This window comes from Cynocephalus volans, chromosome 1 (genome assembly GCF_027409185.1).
Source record: "Cynocephalus volans isolate mCynVol1 chromosome 1, mCynVol1.pri, whole genome shotgun sequence".
Taxonomy (NCBI): Eukaryota; Metazoa; Chordata; class Mammalia; order Dermoptera; family Cynocephalidae; genus Cynocephalus; species Cynocephalus volans.
The window spans coordinates 266166810-266186915 of NC_084460.1; the positions used below are offsets into that span (position 1 = coordinate 266166810).

Below are 20106 nucleotides of genomic sequence, written 5' to 3' on the forward strand. Positions count from 1 at the left end.
CAGCCCACCATGCCTACTCCTATGCAAGCCCTCAGAAGCGTGGGTAAAATAGGCTGCCTGCCATGTACAATCCCCAGTAAGCCTAATTCTGTCTCTCACATCCAAGAAAATATACCAGAATGTGAGTGAGTGAAAATGATCTTATAATAGGTCTAACCTTTAATCCACTTTCATTTTTATTTTATTTATTTTTTTTAAAGATGACCAGTAAGGGGATCTTAACCCTTCACTTGGTGTTGTCAGCAACGCACTCTCCCAAGTGAGCTAACCCGCATCCCTATGTAGGGATCCGAACCCGCGGCCTTGGTATTATCAGCACCACACTCTCCCAAGTAAGCCACAGGCTGGCCCCACTTTCATTTTTAAAGAAAATAACTTGCTATCTTTATTTATTTAATGGCTGGACAGTTTTTATTTTTTTGTTTGTTTTTGCTGGCCAGTACAGGGATTGAACCCTGGATCTTGGTGTGATCAGCACTGTGCTCTAACCAACTGAGCTAACCAGCCAGACTTGCTAACTTTAATATAGTTTTTAGTCAAAAATTGCTTGCTACACCCCCACAACAGATGATAATAACAGGTTAAGAACCACCAGTCTGATGGATGGGACATGAAGGTGAAAAGCATTGGTCAGAGCTATCCCAAGGTAGTCTCAAATACAAATCAAGACATCTAAACAGTAAAGAGAAATAATTTAAGCTCAGGGCTGGCCCGTGGCTCACTTGGGAGAGTGCGCTGCTGATAACACCAAGGCCACGGGTTCGGATCCTATATAGGTATGGCCGGTTCACTCACTGGGTGAGCGTGGTGCTGACAACACCAAGTCAAGGGTTAAGATCCCCTTACCCGTCATCTTTTTTTAAAAAAAAAAGAAAGAAAGAAAGAAAGAAATAATTCAGGCTGCATTTGGAAAGATTACTCTGGATATGTAGAGAAAAGGATAGTGCAATTAGGAATTTATTACAAAGGTCCCATTTAGTTAGGGGTAATAGAAGCCTAAAGCAAGATATTACTGGAAAAAAAGATTTTGAAACTGAGAAATGTGGCAAATATAGAATATAAGTTTTGTGAGGGCATAGTTCTGACTTGTCAACCTCTGTATCTCTACTGGTCTCTAGCTCAATAAATAATTGTTGAATGAGTAAGTTTTTGGTGGAGAGGCAGTATATTACAGTGGTGGTGCCTGAGTGCTTGGGTTCAAATCAAGCTCTTCCCCTTACCAGCACTATGACCTTGGGTAAGTTACTTGACCTTTATGCCTCAGTTTTTTCATCTATAAAATGGGGCTAATAATAGCATCTAGGTTATAGGGTATTTTCAAGGATTAAATGAGGATAATATATAAAGTGCTTAGAAGAGTGCCTGACAAATATACGTGCTATATAAAAGTAGCTATTATTTTTATTAGTGAAACATTGTACCTTTAACAAAACTTCAGAAGTGAAAAACAGTTTGGGGGAAGAGTAATCCATAACACTAAGAGTGTTTCGTTTGGCAGCCCAGTGGAGATGCCAGATAGTGTGGATTGGAGGCTTGGGAGAAAGGATGGGGTTACAGACTTAAGAGTTCTGACTCCCACCACTTCCTTCGCTCCCCACAGCCTTCCCATCTCGCACCAAGCTCTAGCCACACTAGCCTCTTGCAGTTCCTCCAACAGGTCAGTTTCTTTCCTGCCTCAAAACCCTCCCACTGCTGTTCCCTCATCTTGGAGACTCAACAAATATTTAATGATTCAATAGATATATTTGCAACTCTTTTAAAAGGAGTAAATGTTAAATCCCTGAGAACGTACGAAACTGCCCTGGAAGAAAGTATCAGAAAAGAAGATAAAAGGTGCGAGTACAGAAAGGAGGAGTCAGCAAATGCAAAGGTGCATTCAGGGAGTAACCAGAATGGGTGGAGCAAAGTTTGAAGGAGATGGATAAGACTACATGCTCAGAGGAGGCAAGGAGGGTGAAGACTAAAAAGAATCGCTGGGTTTGGCAATAATTTCAGGAAAGAACGCTGAGAAAAGAGGGAGGGGGGCGGAACATAGGTCGGATTATTAATGAGACGTCAACTAATATAGACTACTTTACCAAAATGTAATGTTTGATAAGGAAGAGAAGCAGGGTCCAGAGAAGGTGATTTTAGGGACAATCCCTGTTTTTAGGGTTTTTCTGGTAGTACGAGTGTAAGGAAGCAGATGGAGAGAGGCAAACACCTAAAGTAAAGAGAACTGAAAACATGAGGCCACTGCCTTATCTGATCGTCCCCCAGCTCGCTGATGATATACCCTCTAATTGAGTGGTTCTCAAAGTGATCAGCAGCATCAGGATCACAGAGAACTTGTTAGAAAGGCGCATTCTTGGGTCCCATACCAAACCTACAGAATCAGAAACACCGCGGGTGGGATTCACAACCACCACGCTCAGGAGACGACGACAGAGACCTCTGCGAGACGTGGCGGCCGCAGTCGTAGGGCAGAATTTCCCTTCTCCACCCTCTGCCTGCGTCCTCCTCACTTCAGAGTGGCAGTCCCCACCCAACCAGCACCGCAGAGCAACGTCGCCCTGTTTCAGACTTGGCCCGAGCGACTTCTGCCAACCCCCGCTAGGGTGGAGGCGAGGAGCGGCTTCCTTCACGCCTGCCAAGCCCCTGTGCCCGCCCTAGGCCTCGGCCGCCCTCGGGCCTCGACTTCCGGCGCCAGAGGAGTGGGTAGGCGGGGAAGGGACTCCGGGAAGACGGGTTCTACTTCGAGACTGGCAGGGGTCGGCTTCGTTCTTCCAGTCCCGCCTTGTGCTAAGAGGCCGGATGACTCGGCGACGGAAGAAACACAGCTAGTCTATGACAAGTGTCCAGGCAGCCTGGAACCCAAGAAGGGACTAAAGAAGCCCTAAAGCCCCTCTTCCCTCCCTTTCCCTACGTTCCCACCCCAAGCCCCAGGAAACGGAGTCGGCGGAGGTTCCGTCCCCCGGTCTGGGCGGGGCGCGGGGCGGCGCTAGGAGCAGACATCTCGCGATAGGAGAGCGGCCGGGGCGGGGGTGGCACCTCTTCCCCCCGCCTGGCGTTTGTTCCGGTCGCAGAGGAGACACCGCCGCAGTTGCCGCCACATCGGGGATTTCTGGCTCTTTCCTCTTCGCCTTAAATTCGGTGAGGCACAGTGTCCCGGTCGTCTCGGGCCGACGCTGTGGCCCTTCCTCGCCGGTCAGAGAGCGAGGGAGGCGGCTGGCCCGGCTCGGATGGGCCTGAGCGGGCGCTGCCGCATGAGGCCGGGCCGGATCCGGGGCCTGGATTCAAGGGCCGGGGCCGCCGCTTCAGCTGGGAGGCTGTGGGACGACGGCGGAGGCGGCCCGGGTCGGGCAGTGGGACCCGGGTGTCCGCCGCAGCGCCGGAGGTGGAGGCAGTGGCCGAGGCGTACGCCCTCTGGGCCCTGCCCGGACTGGGTAACAAAGCCGCCGCGGCCTCTGTTGGGTGATGTGTGCGTGGGGGGTTCCGGCTGGCGGGCGGGGGAGCCGCCCCCACCCCTGCGGCCGCCGCCTCCGGCGCTGCTTTTGTTGGAGGGCGGGCGGATGTACGGGGCGGCGGGGCCCCCGGCGCGAAGCGCCTCCGCGCCTGTAGTCCGCTCGTTGCGGCGGCCGCCGCCACAAGCAACAGGGTCAGTGGAAAAGGGACAGCAGGACCCTACGGCGCCCCGCTGTGGCCAAGGGGGTCCAGGGCGGGGGGCGGGTGATCTGTTGCCCTTGCGGGAGGCACGGGAAGGGTGTGGAGTGGCAGACATGTGCCCAGGGAGGAGGCTTGGACTGTACGGTATAGGGCAAAGGAGGCTAGGCCCGCTTGCAGTTACTTTTGCAGGCTGCAGTGGTGCAGTCGGCCGCTGCAGTCACAGGCACAACTTTAGGGCAGGGTGGTGCTGCCCATAGCCAACCCCCTCAGAAGAAGGGATTCACCTTTTGCCCGTGTCTTGGAATTAACACGTTTTGGATGCCTGCTGACTACGGTGGTAATCTCCGTTCTGTGTGCTTAGAAGTAGTGGAAGATGTAGGCGAATTTAAAGAGGAATGTGGAAGAGACTAAACGGTTATGTTTATGGTGGGTGATTTGCCGCCAATCACTGTGGCATCGTAAAGTCATTTAAAGGTGTAGTACACAGAATTTCTTTAAATGATTTCTTACAGAGCGAAATGCAGGTTTTGAAGTTACATTTAATTCAAGAGAAAGTAATTCTTTGTACCTGCACCAGGTATATTGCCAAGCTGAAAGTGTTGTGTCATTTAATTTGTATGTGACTAGACTAAGGTTTGAAGCCTTGTTTTAAAAATGAATGTTATGTCACTGGTATTTTTAAGGCCTTACTTCTGTTTTCCTAGGGTGTCTTTTATGAATAATCAAAAGCAGCAAAAGCCAACGCTATCAGGCCAGCGTTTTAAAACCAGAAAAAGAGGTAAATATTTATGTGTTAATATTTTCATACTTTCAGAATATCTTTTGTATATTCTGTATATTTTGTGTATTATATATCTGACAGGCAGTTGCATAGTACTGAAACCTCAAAAGAAAATACCAGGAGGGAACTTGAATTTCTAGTTGATTGCCATTTCTGGTATACCCTTAATATTTCTATTGCTTTCCCAAGCCTTTAGTTTTTGCTGTTAGGTATCACTAAGCAGGACAATGGATGTTCTTTTTACTGTGAAGATAAAGTACCTTTTAAAAAATAAATAAGGGCTGTGTTTTCACTAGCTAGCAGTTTCCCTGAAGGAAACTTTTGCTTGGAAGAAAAAGGTTAATTTATAAAAGGAGTGGTCGACTAATTTCACCAAATTTTGTGAAGATTTGTGAGAGAAATCAGACTGTACCCGTGGACATTAACTGTGGAATAGGATTCACATTGTAATGTCTTTTGTAGCAAGGTACTGTGCTAGTGTTACAAAGATGTGATCTCAGATATATTTTGTATTAAGCTTAATATTTTTCCAAAACACTTTTAAATGCTATTGCTTGAAGGCACATATTAACCTTATTTTACAGGAAGTTTTAAGGAAATAGAAAACTGGGTTAGCTGTTATAAATTGGGGGGGGGGGTAGCAGTATCTGAGTAGCACGTACATTAAGATATATGTTGTAAAATCTTTTATAATCTCTAATCATAGTCTGTTCCCTTGTAGTGGTTGGTGAGGAGACCAAAGTGTGATTTGATTGTGGTTTGATTATAATCTTTGCAGATTCATTTTTATTTAGCTAGTACAGTTTCTTAAGGAACAGAAATTGCAAATTAGAGCAATTCAGTAGTAATGGGGGAAAGTCTGACTATGTGGATTACTGTTATGACCTTTATATGAATAATAGCAGCAAGTAATTTTATTAATTGTTAATTAGCAGCAGGGAGAGGTTAAGGTTCATTCATGGCCTCCTGGCTGTTGATGATTAGGATCCTGGGAAGGGTGAACAACCATCCCCATTTGCCTGGGACTGAGGGAGTTCCTGGCACATAGGACTTTTGGTGCTAAAACCAGGAAGTCCTGGGCAAATAGAGAAGTTTGTCACCCTGTTGCTGTGTAAAAATTAAAATATCATCTAACCTAGATGGGAAAATCAAAACCCTACTATGGAGTATATGAAAACAACTCAGTTAAAGGCTAGGTATGTGCTCAAAGCACTGTTCTGAGTGCTATTTTATTTATATTTAGTATTTGCAACAACTTTATGAGATAGGTACTATTCTTGTCCCCATTTTACAGTAGGAATTCAGTCATGGAGAATGAGGCTAGTTGCTCAAATTCAGACAGTTAAGGTGGTTAGGATTTGAATCAGGCAGTTTTTTAAAACTCCAGAGCCCATGCTCTGAACTACTACTACACAATATAGTCTCTTGATTACCTAATTTCTCTGACTCTCTGTTTCCCTTCTGAATAATGGGAACAAAAAGGTCTACCTCACAAAGTTGTTAACAGGATTAAAGCAAAACACCTAGTACAGTTTAATTATATATATATATTGAATGTTCAACAAATGTACAGTTGAACCTTGAACAATGCTGGAGTTAGGGGCACCAACATGCTTCCCACATGCCCCAACCCCCGCAAAGTTGAAAATCCACATATAATATTTGACTCCCCCAAAACTTAACTACTAATAACCTACTGTTGATAGGAAGCCTTATCAATGACATAAACAGTTTATTAACACATATTTTGTGTATTATGTACTATATTCTTACAATAAAGTAAGCTAGAGAAAAGAAAGTGTTACTGAGAAAATCATATGGGAGAGAAAATATATTTACAGTGCTGTACACTATTTGTTGGGAAAAAAATTTCAAGTGTAAATGGACCCATGCAGTTCAAACCCATCTTGTTCAAGGGCCAACTGTGCATTCTAAAGATTATTTTATAAGTACCAAATGAGTGGTTAAATTAAAAAACAAAATGTTATGGGCATTTAAAGAAAAGAACAGAGCACTCCAGTGTTAGGGCACGATCTTAGAGAAATAAAATATACCTAAGTTTTAGAGGATGGCCTAAATTTTGAAAAAGCCAGGAGGCAATAGAAGAGCTTTCCAGGTAGAAATTATCTTATGGCAGTGGGAACATGAGACAATAGTACATTATCTCACTTCTGAGATTTGTTTGAAAAAGTAGAAGAAAAGCTGCACAGTTCTTGTGACTAGGGTGTACTGCCCTGCACTTGCAGAGGGCAAACTTGTGAAGGCTGTATGTTTAGTCTCCTGTCTCTCCTGTAGTGTTTGCTTGTTGCAGGTCTTGGGTAATCTAGCTTATGTTTGTTTTTTTCCAGCCATTGAAATAAACGAAATTGTGACAAATTTTGTTAACTTATTCAGTAGTTACAGCATCATACAGTGATGGTTCCTTAGACTTCTAAAAGTAGATGTTTTGGGTTTTTCCCACTCAGATGAAAAAGAGAGGTTTGACCCTACTCAGTTTCAAGACTGTATTATTCAAGGCTTAACTGAAACTGGTACTGATTTGGAAGCAGTAGCTAAGTTTCTTGATGCTTCTGGAGCAAAACTTGATTACCGCCGATATGCAGAAACACTCTTTGACATTCTGGTGGCTGGTGGAATGCTGGGTAAGTGAGTTTTGTGGGCTTAATAATTTTGAGCGATTAATTATGGAGAATCCACAATGTGAACTACTTGACAGACCTATCAAAAGGGGGTGTGTGTTTTTTTTTTTTTATCATGTTGTATTTTGTTTTGTCTTTACTCCCATAGGCTTTTCCATTCTTTTCTCTGAAGTCATCATAACTTACCAAGTTGCCTTGCTCCATCTAACCTCATATTTGAAGTGTTATGGAACCATAACACTTGGGTATGACTTTTCTGTCTTATAGCTAAGTCCCCACAACATCCCCAATCAGTGATTTTTTCCAACCTGTATTTGAACACTCCCAGTTAGTGGAGAAACCCCCACCTCTTGTTTTGTCCTATGAAATACTTCTCCATACCTAAAAGCTCTAATCCTGTACTGTTCAATACAATAGCCTCTAGAAATATGTGGCTATCACATACTTGGACTGTGGCCAGTCCAAATTGAGATGTGCTGTTAAGTGTAAAACACATTGGATTTTAAAGACTTAATAGAAAAGAATGTAAGACATAAGTATTTCAAAATGTTTTCAGAATAATATTGCATTGAACCTCACAGCCACACTGGTGTAATCAAACTTCATTAGTATACATGTGGAATGGAATCTTAGAAAGACTTAAGTGACATGTACTCAAACAGTTATGCAGTGGAACCAAGATTTTATTTTATGTTATTTATTTTATTTATTTTATTATTTATGTATGTATGTATTTATTTATTTATATAAAGATGACCAGTAAGAGGATCTTTTTTTTTTTTTTTTTTTTTGTCTTTTTTTGTGACCGGCACTCAGCCAGTCCTATATAGGATCCGAACCCGCGGCGGGAGTGTCGCCGCGCACCCAAGCGCTGCACTCTACCGAGTGCGCCACGGGCTCGGCCCCAGTAAGAGGATCTTAATCCTTGACTTGGTGTTGTCAGCACCACACTCTCCTAAGTGAGCCATGGGCTGGCCTTGGAACCAAGAATTTATAATTGATACCTTCTAATGCCTGGTCAAATAAGTATTTCTTTCATTGTATTACCAGTTTGTAATAAGAAATATGGAAGATTTCAGTTGTTTGTTTATAATACTGCTATAAACAAGGCTTTTAAAAAAAATTCTTTTAAAATACATTTACTAAGAAAATTTTTACATATCCTAAACAGAATAGTATAATGAACGTCTGAATTGTTACCCAACTTCAGCAATTAAGAACACACAATCTTACTTCATCTGTACCCCCACTGATTTCATCCCACTCCCCCATTTTTTAAAGTATAAAGTCTTTGGAAGCTTGAAGGGTTATTTTCTTTCTGGAAAGTTACATGTAATCAAAACCAGCACTGAATATCTCCACTTGACAGATTTGGCACTATTATTGAGTGGTTAACAAAGTGAGTTTCATTGGGGAGCTAAAGTGGATTGTTTTGTTTATTACTGTATAAATTGTTTGACTTTATTTTTACATATTGAACCAACCAGCCAAGTTCCTACTGACAAGTTGACTTTGCCTTCAACTCATCTTTTAGAATGTTGCCGTTTTATTTTATAACGAAAGTCCTAATAGAAAAAAGATTTAAGTGGTTGCTAATTCAAAATGGTCACTGCATATTTTTTGTAAAATATACCTTAGCCCCAGGTGGTACACTGGCAGATGACATGATGCGCACAGATGTCTGTGTGTTTGCAGCACAAGAAGACCTAGAGACCATGCAAGCATTTGCTCAGGTAAATGAAACTATTTAATTATCTTCAGTAAGCTACTCTCCATCTAACAAAAGTGTAGTAGGATGAATTAAAAACTTCTGATATGTTAAGGAAAACAAAGTAGAAAAAGTTTAAATTAGCTTTCCTTTTTCTATTTGTCCCTCTGGAATTACTCCATTTTTAAGAACAATATCAAGCTGAAAATCAGTTTCTTCTTGTGGTTTCCATAGTTGAATTACTCTACATGCAAGTATTTTTAAAGGTAGATGAATTGTAGGCATATTAGTTCATTAATCAAAATCTCATTTGAAGGTTTCGTGCATAGTTGTGTTTGTATTACTGTAAACAAAAAATTTAAATGCATCTTACCTGGAAATTGTTATCTATGTTATTAGGAAATGTAGAATTGTGTTTTATGATCTTATTCTGTTCATGTCCAACAAATGGGTAAATGACTTGTATTTGAGCAATAATTTGTCCTTGTTTAATATACAGCAGTAAAAATCTATCAAGAGGTGGCTATTAAAGTGTTAATAACATTGGTATATTGCAGGATTTGGGAATTGACAAACTCTTAAAGCTGGTTTACACAGCTTGTAAGCTGTTATATCCAGTGGGATGTTCGCTTCTCTGCTGTTACAGAAATTCTATGGGAAGGATCCCAGTGGCCCTGACCTAGATCTTTTAGGGATCTGCATCTACACATAGGAAGCTGCCACTAAATTCATTTAATGTTCTTCATAGGTTTTTAACAAGTTAATCAGGCGCTACAAATACCTGGAGAAAGGTTTTGAAGATGAAGTAAAAAAGGTGAGGTGTAATCATCTCGTGGGAAAGAAAATGTTGCAGTCAGAAAGGGGAATGTTAAATCCTAATTCTGCCACAGATTACAGCTAATTTTAGATATTTGGGTAGGCTGTCATTGAAATGTAGTTTTGGGGTATGTTGTTTTATTTTATTAAAATATTTCTAACTTGCTGTACACTGCTTCTTAGCTCTGTGTCCAAACAAATGGTAAAGGGCTAAAAATCAAAGTAGGGTTTGTTCAAAAAATGGAAAGTAAATGATCAAGGCTAAAACATTGGGTAAGATATTTAGCCTAGTTGGTATCTGAGTCCTAGTTTTAGATATTTCATACACGCGTGCATAGAAAATCTGGTAGTATTAATAGTAATATTTTTTTTAATACCAAGCACTGTTCTAATTAAATTAACTCATGTAGTATTCACAAAAACCCTGTAAGGCAAGTTTTGTTATCCATGTTTTACATTATGAGGAAACGGAGGCACGGAGGTTAAGAAACTACCTGAGATCACTCAGCTAATGAGTACTATAAGGAGATGTAAACTTGGGTAGTTAGGTCCCAGGACTCACACTTTTAACCAATATAGTGTGCTTTACTGCTTCTCTTAATATAATGCAATTGTTCTTTTAACTCTTAACTATTTATTTTTACAGCTGCTGCTGTTCTTAAAGGGTTTTTCAGAGTCGGAGAGGAACAAGCTGGCTATGTTGACTGGTGTTCTTCTGGCTAATGGAACACTTAATGCATCTATTCTTAATAGCCTTTATAATGAGAATTTGGTTAAAGAAGGTAATCAACCTTTAGTAAAGGATGGTCTTTAGTTGTCTGAGAGTGGGGTAGATAAGAGCATGAAGGATGAACTGATATAAAAGTTAACCCATGATTTATTGTTTATAAGTGTGACTTGTGTGATAGTCTTCGTTTATTAACCATCCTTTATCTTAGTAGGTGCATTCCAATTCAGTAGACATTTAATGTATACTTTTGGCATCCTGGTTTAATGGCTTTCTTTAAGCATATAATAAATTTCCAAGGTTTAAACAAATGTGATTACATGTAATGAAAGTAAAAAGAGAATTGCTGTGGGAACCCAGAAAGATATTAATGCCAATTGGAAGACCTGGGGAACGTCTTTAAGGGAGAAGATAACATTGGGGAAAATATCAAGCTGGAAAAGAAAATCAGTTCCCTGTTGTGTCTTCAATAGTTGAATTATTCTGTGCAGTAGTTTTTTAAAAAGCTAGGTTTTTTTCTTTTTTTTTTTTTTTTTTTTTTTAACCACTTGGAGTACTTTTTAAGGTGCCTTTAGTTCTCACAACAAGCCTGTCTGGTGTAGGAACTGTTACCTTCAATTTACACATTAGAAAACATTTAAAATGACTTAGCCAAGAATATACAACTAACAAATCATAGAATAGGGAAATTGGAGTGAAATGGTAAACAGTGACAGAAGAAAGTTTCTGGGTTAAGTTTGGGGAGAAAGTGAGTAATCCCATGTGGTTGAACTAAGGAGGGGAGGATATGGGGGGATATAGTGATTGAAATCCAGGAAGGTATTTCTGTTAAGTAAGGCCCGCCCCTTTTTTTTTCTTTCTTTTACAGGGGTTTCAGCAGCTTTTGCTGTAAAGCTCTTTAAATCATGGATAAATGAAAAAGATATCAATGCAGTAGCTGCAAGTCTTCGGAAAGTCAGCATGGACAACAGACTGATGGTAAGTAACTTTTCTTCCCATTCCTGTCAACACTTAAGGAGAGTGTAATGAGAGATATTTCTCATTTTTAAGTATGTGAAAAGAGAGTGTTTTTCTTAATTTGATTTAAAGACCAATTTAACCAGATTAAATTTTCCTTTCAGGAACTTTTTCCTGCCAATAAGCAAAGTGTTGAACACTTCACAAAGTATTTTACTGAGGCAGGCTTGAAAGAGCTTTCAGAGTATGTTCGGAATCAGCAAACCATAGGAGCTCGTAAGGAGCTCCAGAAAGAACTTCAAGAACAGATGTCCCGTGGTGATCCATTTAAGGATGTAAGCTTTTTTTGTTTAAACCATCTTTTTTATGGCTAAGCTTCTCGCATAGAAATTTTCACTCATTTAAGAACCTTTAAAGTATTTCACCAGAGTGAGTTTGAATTAATAGTTATAAGAATATAATACTGGGACTTTGCCTCGGTCTTTTTCATATACTTACTTAGTGCTTTACTGATGCCCAGAAATAACACTTGGGGATTTTGTAGAGTGCAAGCCAGTGGACAGACCCAGTTCTGTTTCCATCTCAGTTCCTTCATGACTTTTATGTAAGATATGAGGTTGGAATTCGGCCCCTTCCAGTTCTAAAGATTCTCTGTTTATAATGGTATACATATAGCTATTGCCAGTTGCATGGAAAAATGTTCTTACACTTTTGTAAAAGGTGTAAATTTGAAGATTTGTACGTACATATCAAAACTGACTTCTTACTGAATTTGGATTCTTTTGCAGATAATTTTATATGTCAAGGAGGAGATGAAAAAAAACAACATCCCAGAACCAGTTGTCATCGGAATAGTTTGGTCAAGTGTAATGAGCACCGTGGAGTGGAACAAAAAAGAGGAGCTTGTAGCAGAGCAAGCCATCAAGCACTTGAAGGTATTAGAACTGTGCCTTGACTATTCTGCTTTTAAGTGGGATAAGTGAACTGTCACTGTACTTTTCTAAGAGGATTTATCACATCCTGTGGTTCCTGGGGATGACCCACCAGTAAGTAGACAAATAACATATTTACTTGATAATAACACTTTTAAGTCTGACTTGGGCTTTCTTTAGTTTGCAAGTTAAAAACAAGAACATGTTTAAAAGTAGCTTAAGCCTAAAATTTGATGTTTGCTTTTGAGGGACTGTTGGAAAACAGGAATGTGATTTTTTTTTTTCCTTCTAAAATACTAATATGTTGACAGTTACCTAGAATACTTGCTGCAGTATTGCTTATTTGACTTAGGCACTTAATAATTCTGCTTTACTGTTTTTTGTGTATTTAATTTCCAACTAATAGATTATAGTTCACAGTGGTTGTAAAAGATGAGTTATATTCTGTATTGTAGAAATTTTGTAGTGGATGATCATTGTAATGAATAGCTAAAACTTTTCTCCCTTCCCATTAAAAGCAATACAGCCCTCTACTTGCTGCCTTTACTACTCAAGGTCAGTCTGAGCTGACTCTGTTACTGAAGATTCAGGAGTATTGCTATGACAACATCCATTTCATGAAAGCCTTCCAGAAAATAGTGGTGCTTTTTTATAAAGGTAATATAAATTTTGAGTTTTGTGAATGCATTTAACAAACATCCTTGAATTCTCAAAATAATTCAAATGAGTAATTTAAACATCTGCTCAAATATAAGAAATACTTTACTTCTAGTGACAAGATAGTTGTCTCTGATTAAATTGGGTGCTTTTTAGTGCATTGGTATCAAAACATTCCTAAATCCTATCCACAGTTAAAATCTGAAGCCTTTATGATGCGGCCTCAAACTTGTCTCCTATACTCTAGCCATATCAAATTCCCCATGTCCCTTCCCCAGATACATTCTTCATATCTATGTAGTCTTCAGTTTCTATGTGAAGCTTGCTTCCCTTCACCTTACACCAGCACCCAATGTTGAGTGGTACTTGTTCTTCAAAACCGGTTCAAAATGCACTGTTAGAACCCTCTGTTTCAATTGTTACTTCTTTTTCTGTAATACCAATTTCAGAAACCTGATTTAAAGTGGATAGTAAAGATAAGACCTCTATTGGAAAAAAGAACCTATTGCAGTTTTTTAATTTACTATGGTTGGTGATAACACTTTTTAAAATTCTGCATTAATCACAGCCTTGATCCCACTGAATATAGTTGGTTAGTGGTATTCTATCCCCTAGTTTTCATAGCTGATTTTGTTAGTGCCTATATTATAAACTTGGAATAGGAATCTACCCAAATACCCATAAATTTTTTTTAAAGAAAGTATGGGGTAATGAACTCAGAGTATTCATGCTTCAGTGATTATCTGCTTGTGGTTAGGCTTCTTAGAAGCATTTATACACCTCCATTTGCTTCCCCACACCAGATTATTTAGAAGCAAATTCTAGAACTCTTCATTGAATTCTAATTTTTCAGTAAAGTATAAGGACTTTTTAAAAATAATAAAACCACAGTACCGTTCTTACCTTAAAAAATGAACAAATTTTCTATCAGATATTTCTTATTAAAACAAGGTTTCTCAACCTTGGCATTACTAACACTGTTTGCCAGCTAACACTTCTTTGTAAGTGACTATCTTGTGCATTGTAGAGTGTTTAACAGTATTCTTGACATCTATCCAGTAGATGCCAGTAGCACCTCTCCCCAGTGTGACATCCCAAGAATGTCTGCAGACATTGTCAAATGTTACTTGGAGAGCAAAATTATCTTCAGTTGAGGAATCACTGGTTTAACACGTTTTTTTCTCCAGTTTGTTTCAGGTTCATACACTGGCAACAAGTTGATGAAAGCCTGTTAACATGGGTCCTGTTTCATCTTTTCTATTTTTCTTTAAATTTGATGGTTTAAGAAACCAGTGTTTCGAATACAGATTTATCTTGCAAACAATAAAAATAAACTGTTTTTACTGAAATTTTTAGTAGAATCTTGTTTTCCAAGCAGGCATTTGCGCCCTAGGTGATTTTATCTCTGCTAGAGGTAGAGAAATACAGTAATCCTTATCCATAGTTTCAGTTACCTGAGGGTCAACCGTGGTCCCAAAATATTAAATGGGAAATTCCAGAAATAAGCAATTCATAAGTTTTAACTTGTGCCTTGTTCTGAGTAGCATGATGAAATCCCTCTGTCCTGCTTAGGGCATGAATTATCCCTTTGTCCAGCATATACACGCTGTATACTCTACCTGCCCCTTAGTCACTTAGTTGCACCCTTGGTTATCAGATTGACTATTGTGAAATTGCAGTGCTTGTATTAAAAATTGTTCTGCTTTATTATTAATTATTGTTAGTAATCTCTTACTATGCCTAGTTTATAAATTAAACTTTATCATAAGTCTACATGTATAGGAAAAAATATACAGGGTTTGGTCCTATCTCAGTTTCAGGCATCCACTGGTGGTCTTGGAACGTACCCTCCATAAATAAGGAGGGGACTACTGTATATTAAAACTCCCCTAATGTAATGGTTATTCTTTATAGCTGAAGTCCTGAGTGAAGAGCCCATTCTGAAGTGGTATAAAGATGCACATGTTGCAAAGGGGAAAAGTGTCTTCCTTGAGCAAATGAAAAAGTTTGTAGAGTGGCTCAAAAATGCTGAAGAAGGTAAGTCTTTGTGCACTTCGTGAAGCTTAGAAACTGATTTTAGGGCCCGCCCTTGGCTCACTCAGGAGAGTGTGGTGCTGATAACACCAAGGCCACGGGTTCGGATCTTATATAGGGATGGCCGGTTGGTTTGCTCACTGGCTGAGCGTGGTGCTGACAACACCAAATCAAGGGTTAAGATCCTCTCACCGGTCCTTTTTTTTTTTTTTTTTTTTTTAAGAAGAAACTGATTTTAATGTGGCCACAGTGTATGTCCACACATGCTTTCTTCTTTTATTCTGATGCTCCTTTGTACCTAGGGTACAGATTTTTGTTCACTTATGACAGACATGAAAATGATTAGTTTGCAGGTCATTTGATTTAATGCAAGTGGGGAAAACTAGACTTTAATTATTAAAGTATTTCAGTGGTTCATCTATAATACTAAACATTCTTAGGAAGAAAATTGAAAATTTTGAGAATATTCAATATTATAATTTTGAGATTTATAAATGAACACTTAAATATTCCACTCATGTAAGGATATTATTAATAAAATTACTTAATTACGATAAAAAGCTTCAAAGTTATAAATGGGAACTTTTGCTTTCTGATATAATGCTTGACTGCATTTTTCCCCTTTTCTAGAATCTGAGTCTGAAGCTGAAGAAGGTGACTGAATTTTGAAACTACACCCTCAGTAAAGCAAACAGGCATTGTAGATAAAATGTCATGTCTCATGTGTCCTGGTTCTTACGTTTTCCTACCTCCCTATATCAAGCATGATATAAGGGCTTTCATGGCAAATTTTATTTTAACTGTTTCTATGGTTACTGGAAATGTTGGGTTTAGTTTCTAAAACCATGTTTTAAGTAGCTACAGGAGCTTTAGATTTGAATCTAATGTTGCATTAGTCTTTTTAGTTATCTTCTACCTCCTGTATTTTCTACTGTAATAATGTAATTTAAGGCCTTCCACAATGAACAGTTCACTTTATTCCCTGGGTTTTCTATATAAACAGTTTTCAATATATGATTTGGTTAAAATAATTTGTTATAAAAATTCTGTTTGCAAATTAAACTGTAAAAGTATCCAAAGTCTTAAAGGCAATCATTTGTGTGATAATTTGGTATGTCCAGAGCCCTACTCATCAATGAAAATCTCTTATAATAATTGAATTCATTAACCTGAATCTTGAGTATTTGGACCATTGCTTGCATGTTAACATTTTCTTGCATTTTTAACCCCAGGTGTCCTTAAGCTCAATTGTTTGCTCTTTGATTTTCATCCTTAGTGAAGCCATGGAGAACAAACATGAAAAGTTTGTGAAATCATATGTGGCAGGTATTGGGAAGAAGAAAGTTGAGCTTTTTCTTGCTGAGAAACTTCTGCATTCAGTTTGTATCTTTCTAGGCAGAACAAAAAAATACTCTTCATATAACCATTTTCAAACGTACCTTAGGAAAGTCTTTAAAGTATTTTATGCTCATAATATACTTAAATTGATAGGAAGGGACTTGTAAAGGAGTGCGAGTAAAAGAAATGGCCCATGTATTAAACCCAGTAAAAATTGTTAAACTCTTAAGGGTCAACATGTTTTAATTGGGAATCTAAATACAATTTATATTTCCTATTGGTTTAGAATATTCATTGTAAAGAATGAAGTGCAGTGATAATTATATATTCCCACTTGGTCATACTGGACTGGCTTCATTCTCTTAACATACTTAGTAATGTCTCAAGCATCTGGCTATTAACATACCCTCGTTGGCATTTTTTAATTGCCATGAGCCAAATATTTCTTCTCTATGATTGATCCATTTATTTTAATGGCTGCCTTTTAATTTTCATCTTTTTTTTTCTTGCTGCTACCCGTCTATATATATATATAGTCATGGGGGGTGGGGGGAGTAGCCACATTTTTTAATGGAAAGACTTAGTGTTAAAAACGAATGTTTTGAAGGTTTTTTTAATTAGTGAAGGAAACTAGCCTGGAATAATGTCACCAGAGACTCAGTGGAAATTGCCCCTTTTGAAGGTGCCTTTCTTATGAGCCAAGAATTTGGTGTTCAAAAGTTCATCTTGAGGGAATAATAACATGTAATATAATTTGAAATAAAGATATAGTAACCTTTAGAAGAGCATTATAACTGGTAACATTGTGAATGGGGTGATTTGTTTAATGAATAACTTTGATAAAGTTTTCGTGCACAAGCAAAATGTATTCACTAGATTTCTATGTAGTGATCTCCTTTTACTTTGTAATTTGTAGTCCTCAAAAGGCTTTTTTTTTTTTTTTTTTAATAAAATCCATCCTTACACTTAGGTTTTACAGATCAGTCTTTTTTTTTTTTTTGTAAATTCTATGTTAATACCTACTGGTACTGTACGTTATGTGTTTAGATGTCTTTACTGTATAAGCATTAAATAATTATTGCTCCTTTTATCCTATGACTCCCAAAGTGTAAACATCTACACAGAATTCTCATATAACTGAAACTACATTAACATTTCTACAACCAAGTCATTGCATGTTACTGCCGTACAAGGTGTTCCCTGTTTTATTGTATACCATGTATAGCAAAAGTGTGTAGTCTTCCAGAACTACATTATGATTTTTGATCATAGTTTTTTCCATCACAACACAGTAGTGTTTACTTGCTGTAATATTACAGTGAATGGATAAGTCACCTGTGACAGAATAGTGTAAAGAAAGGGAATGCTTTATAAAAGGACTTAGATTTTCATTTTGAATTTTAAGTGGTAATTTTAGAACCCAGCTGCTAGTGTCAACCTATGGCCTCAAATATGTAATTCTTAATATAGATGTTAAAATTGTACTTTTAATTATTATTGGATAAATGTTAATTGATATTTTTCAATTTGGTGTCAGTTTCTAAGGATAAGTCTCTTGGATACTATAATTAAATGTCTGTTTACAGCTGATCATAAGTTTCTTAATCTTATACTTTGGGAGTATTGTTCTAGAGATGTTCATTATTCTGTTCTTACAGAAACTCCAGATGCCAAAAATGCCACAGAATATTTTGACATAGCATAATGATTGTGGGGATGGGGAAATGCACGTGACCCAGAGATTAACTTCTGATCAGTGTTTTGCAAACTTTTTCCTATTATTATCACATCCTCTCCCCAAGAAGCTTAGACTTTTTTTTCTAGTTGCACCCCCAGTAAATTTTAATATCATAGATAAACTATATGTACTGTGTCTGTGCTTTATACATGAAAAGAGTAAGGTTTTCTTGGTCCCCTTGGAGATGATGTCACCCCCATTGAGAATGCCCACTCTAGTATGTCTTTTTTAAAAGGGTCAGGAAACTTAGTAATAGACATGTGCATTGGCAAATATGTCTTCATGCTTATCCATAGTGTGAAGCAGTATTTTATCTGTCAGAATAGAAAATAGAGGAAATTTCATTTCCTTCCAATCACTGTATTTCAACAGTTGTGTTCTGTATCTTAACCCACCACGATAGGCACCATGTCTTCACAGATTCATACTTGATTTTAAATGTAATAAAGTAAAATAATTTGTGTTCCTTCTAATCTATAAAATTAAGTGAAAACCCTTTAGATGGATGATTTATTTTAAAGTTGTGGCCATAACACTGATATTATATTATTATAGTATTGAAATTTTACTGAGGAACCTCTACTGTCATATTTAAGTAGGCTGCTTGCAGGAACTGAAACAACTATTGGTTGGCTTTAAATGTAACATAGAAGCCAAAGTTTTAGTATACATTGTCATTTAGACTTCTGAATTAGCTTTGTAAAAATTTTCCTCAGATGGTATTTACAGATGCCATGTAAAATAAGTTGATAAGCATTTCTGTGGGAATTCTGGTAAATTGCCTTGATGTGATTTTTTCATGTTCGGTATTAGTCCTATACTGTCAGTATGAAATATTTCTATTCGGGCCGGCCCGTGGCTCACTCGGGAGAGTGCGGTGCTGATAACACCAAGGCCCCGGGTTCGGATCCCATATACGGATGGCCGGTTTGCTCACTGGCTGAGCGTGGTGCTGACAACACCAAGTCAAGGGTTAAGATCCCCTTACCGGTCATCTTTAAAAAAAAAAAAAAAGAAATATTTCTATTCACCAGCCTTCTTAAGCCCGAAGGTTTAAAATGTTAGAATTAAAGAGTTTTTCAGTAGGCTTGATTTCATTTAAGTGGAGTCTGTAAGATATAAGTACTTTCTGACTTCTCAAGTAAAGAACTTATAATTGGCTTTTGTCTAAGAACCTGAATTACAGTGGATTTAATATCTGAACAGTCTTAGACATAAATGTATAAAACTGGGTCAGAAAAGCTTCCTGACTCCTTTCTTCCTTATTTTTTGCCCCCCATTTAACCATAGGCAATTAGCAGCCATATCAAATCCAATCATTTTCATTTTCTAATGTATTTATAATCTTTTTATCTTTATTCTAGGATTAGAGTCAGTTCTTAATGAATTGAAAGGATCGGGATACTTTACAAATTTACTCAATCACTGTCAATTTAGTAACCCTTAATCAGAATCTTAGTTAAAAGCTCAACTGCTTGTGGTGCCTACTATAGTGCCCTAGAGGAGACAATGATAAAAATCTGCCAAATCCCTTTATAGACTTTATCCAGAGGGACCAATATTTTAAACTATGATATGATTAGAATGTTTGTGGTTGTGTAATGAATTTGGGGTGCTAAAAAGTTTGGGCTGTTCTGTTTCAGGGAATTTCTGCTGTAATCATTTAAAACTATCTGAGCAAAACAAGCTAGGACCTAGTTTATGTTAGTATGCTAAGGACAAAAATAGATGAAACCACTTTTTTAACACTGAAATTCTGAAGGCTGTGCTTAAAAGTTAACTTAGTGGTAAATCTGTTGGAAATAACTGACCCTTTTATAGACTGAATCCTCTTATTTCAGAAGGATGTTCTACATTCTCTGGCATTTTAAGAATAAAATATTTTCTCTGTGTACACCTCATTTCCATTCTAGTTAGGTGTAATGGAGTCTCGCATGACAAACAGTTGAAGAGGAGAAAACTGGATAGCTGGTACTCCATATAGCTTTTGACAATGACCAACCTCAAGTACAGCCATCCAAGCCAGTAAATTACATTGCTGCATTATTTCTGTTTTAACTGTGAAACTTGCTTCTTGTCTGTACCCTTAAAATTGAATAAAATTTCATGAGACTCCTTGTTAATGTAGAGAAAA

The 20106-nt window shown here is 38.1% G+C and overlaps 1 protein-coding gene across 2 annotated transcripts; it reads left to right on the forward strand.

The window, feature by feature from the left end:
• The first annotated feature begins 3025 nt into the window (after positions 1-3025).
• BZW1 (basic leucine zipper and W2 domains 1) lies at positions 3026-20070 on the forward strand. Of its 2 annotated transcripts, XM_063102945.1 has the most exons (12): positions 3026-3132; positions 4350-4423; positions 6892-7068; positions 8704-8798; positions 9522-9587; positions 10236-10371; positions 11185-11294; positions 11438-11608; positions 12062-12208; positions 12724-12862; positions 14777-14899; positions 15527-20069. In XM_063102945.1, exons 2-12 carry the CDS (start codon positions 4360-4362, stop codon positions 15556-15558), a joined length of 1260 nt encoding a protein of 419 aa, XP_062959015.1. In that variant the 5' UTR covers positions 3026-3132; positions 4350-4359; the 3' UTR covers positions 15559-20069. The 2 variants fall into 2 exon arrangements, with proteins under 2 accessions (XP_062959015.1, XP_062959016.1); XM_063102946.1 differs by lacking the exons at positions 3026-3132; positions 4350-4423 and having other exon boundaries at positions 6991-7068; positions 8704-8709; positions 15527-20070.
• Positions 20071-20106: the final 36 nt, after the last annotated feature.